This window comes from Ochlerotatus camptorhynchus, unplaced genomic scaffold, assembly GCF_037179485.1.
Source record: "Ochlerotatus camptorhynchus isolate MF236.1 unplaced genomic scaffold, CSIRO-AGI_Acam_v1.1 ptg000109l, whole genome shotgun sequence".
Lineage (NCBI taxonomy): Eukaryota > Metazoa > Arthropoda > Insecta > Diptera > Culicidae > Ochlerotatus > Ochlerotatus camptorhynchus.
Genome location: NW_027040599.1, coordinates 393,595 through 395,912, shown reverse-complemented (window position 1 = coordinate 395,912; position 2,318 = coordinate 393,595). Strand labels below are relative to the sequence as shown.

The following is a 2,318-nucleotide window of genomic DNA, read 5'->3' as shown; positions in this document are numbered from 1 at the left end:
TACCCTATATATGGTGTGACAAGTACAATCATACTCTATATGCTCAGGGAAATCGAGAAATTTTTCAACCCGAAAAATACCTAGACCAGACCGGGAATCGGTCTTGGTGGTCTTGCTTTGTAGCTGCGCCTTTACTGACTGAACTAAGGGAGGCCCCCGATGTAACATTCAACTACATGCTTTGCTCAACCATACCTTAGAATGTTGCTAGAATCCTAATAGGTTTTAACGTTCTTTTTGTTCTACCATAGCAGAAAATGGATGTTATAAATGCAATAAATGATTGTATATTTCTTTCCCCAGTTAGCATTAGTCGGAGTCATCCATATCATCGTCTTCGTCCTCATCGTCGGAGGTTTCATCCGGATCATTGACCTGATTTTCACATTTCTCACACTGACATTGGAACAAATAGTTCTCGCTGAGCATCTTTTGTCGAGAGTGACGCGACCGTTCCAGTGCACATTCATCTAGATAAGAAATGCAAATTTCTTCACCTACCTTAATGTCTCGAGTCGTCGTCAGTGCCACTACGTTGTTCGAATGTGGGAAACGGCACTCAGCATTTGGAGTGCAGCTGTGATTAACTTTGCTCTGAAAGCTGTACAAAGCCGATCCTTCATTGTTGAGAAAACTTCCCACCACTTCATCTAACTTGTTATACAAATTGTCAATCAGTACGTCTAACGATTCGCGCCGATTGTCCGGGAGCTCCAGTTCCGATACATTTCGGACCCAATCGGCAAATGAGCTGGTGCCAATGCCCTGACCGTTGGTGCCTATCAAAGCCAGCAGTGACCTGAAACCGCTCAACGTTAGCCACTGAAGACGTTCGTCCGTAGTCGGTTCAAAAGCCCTGCATATCAGCTCATACAACTCATCAATTTGCTGTGAGAAATTTTCTCCAAGCATTTTATGGAAGATCATCAGGTCTTCGTTCATCGTCTGACTAACGAAATCCTCAAATTTGGCTCGTAGTCCCGTAATGTCGTCGCTTTGCTTGAACATGCTGATGATTTTCACCACCAGCTGGATGCTAGATGTTTCAGGCGGATAATGCATCTTCCTGAAAATACAAAGTATTAGAACAAACTATTGGTTCTTCAAGTATCTTCTTTATGTGATTAATCATACTTCCAAAACTCTACAAGTGCATTCGTAGGATGTTCCAAATTTCCCTTTTCCGCTCCCAAGCACAAAGCTCTGTGGTACAGTTTAACAGCATTCTGCAGGCACTCTTCACTACAGTACACTTCCCGGCAATCAGGGCACTTTGTATGACCGCTGAGCTGTTCCTGTACTGGACAGCATTCTACGTATGGTAAACTGATCGAGAAGTCATTCGCAAGTCGGCGAACGTTGGTTTCGGCTGTTTCCAACGGTTTCAGACAGTATTCACATGCCAGATACCCGTAAGTATAGTTCCATGAGAATTGAGCCGAAACCAACGGAGCTTCCTCGAACAGAACTGTATCCGCTTTGATAGGCGCCGTGGCGAAGACTCCTCTACCCTGTAAACAAGACGAATGATCAACTATGCTTAATGTAAAATCTTCATGTTAGTATACTTTTTGAGTGGTCGTTCGCACTTCCACAACAGACATTTTGTTGTGGATTATTATTTTAGATTACAATTTAGCTGTGCCTTTTAAAAAAGCCGGAATTTTCTGTTTCACGTGCTTAAGCTGATGTTTATTTTTGCTATACCGCCCGAAGCGGTCGAGAGAGGAGAACCCGCTTTCGAGTGTCAGGGAAAACGTCAGAATACCGATGTCATTCCAATGCAATGACTGGATTACCGAGGTATAGCAATCGGTTAGGTTGTGTGAGTAAAACCCCTGTACGATACAAGCAATTAGTGACGTCACTACTTGCGTTTACGTTGATTTTTTGGATTACTAATCCAACCATATTTCTTGATCTGCTTCACCTCTTTTTGATCATTGATTCCAATGACTTTATATCTCGCGTCACTTTTCAAATAGACCAATGTAACATATCCACCATTTTGAGAAAATCGAAGTTGAAGTTCGACAGATCTCGCGTCACTTCCCGCATAAACGCGAACCATCACATGACCTTACCGATAATGGTTATAAATTGTTTATAATCCCTGCTAAACTTCAACTGAAATGGTTATGGAACTTTACATGAACGTTTAATGATAAAGTTTTAACCTTAAGTATTATAGTTTTTTGGAAGTGGACCTTACAAATAATGGTTTGTTGAGAACCATTACCATTCAAAATTCTTGTTTTCTCCATACATTTTCGGAAAGAAAACTATACTAAAACCTTTTAACTTATGGTTTGAGAACA

General features: G+C 41.4%; 1 protein-coding gene across 1 annotated transcript; it reads right to left on the bottom strand.

The window, feature by feature from the left end:
• Positions 1-264: 264 nt before the first annotated feature.
• Positions 265-1,692, bottom strand: Smyd5 (SET and MYND domain containing, class 5). The gene is made up of 3 exons (XM_065219711.1): positions 1,569-1,692; positions 1,135-1,511; positions 265-1,066 (listed from the first exon to the last, which is right to left on the bottom strand). The coding sequence occupies exons 1-3, from the start codon at positions 1,602-1,604 to the stop codon at positions 310-312; spliced, it is 1,170 nt and encodes a 389-aa protein (XP_065075783.1). The 5' UTR covers positions 1,605-1,692; the 3' UTR covers positions 265-309.
• Positions 1,693-2,318: the final 626 nt, after the last annotated feature.

Coding starts and splice junctions, on each gene's coding strand:
- Smyd5 (XM_065219711.1), bottom strand. CDS start 1,604: ATGTCTGTTGTGGAAGTGCGAACGACCACTCAAAAA. Junction 1,512..1,568: donor TGCGAACGACCACTCAAAAA/GTATACTAACAT, acceptor TCTTGTTTACAG/GGTAGAGGAGTCTTCGCCAC. Junction 1,067..1,134: donor GCACTTGTAGAGTTTTGGAA/GTATGATTAATC, acceptor TTGTATTTTCAG/GAAGATGCATTATCCGCCTG.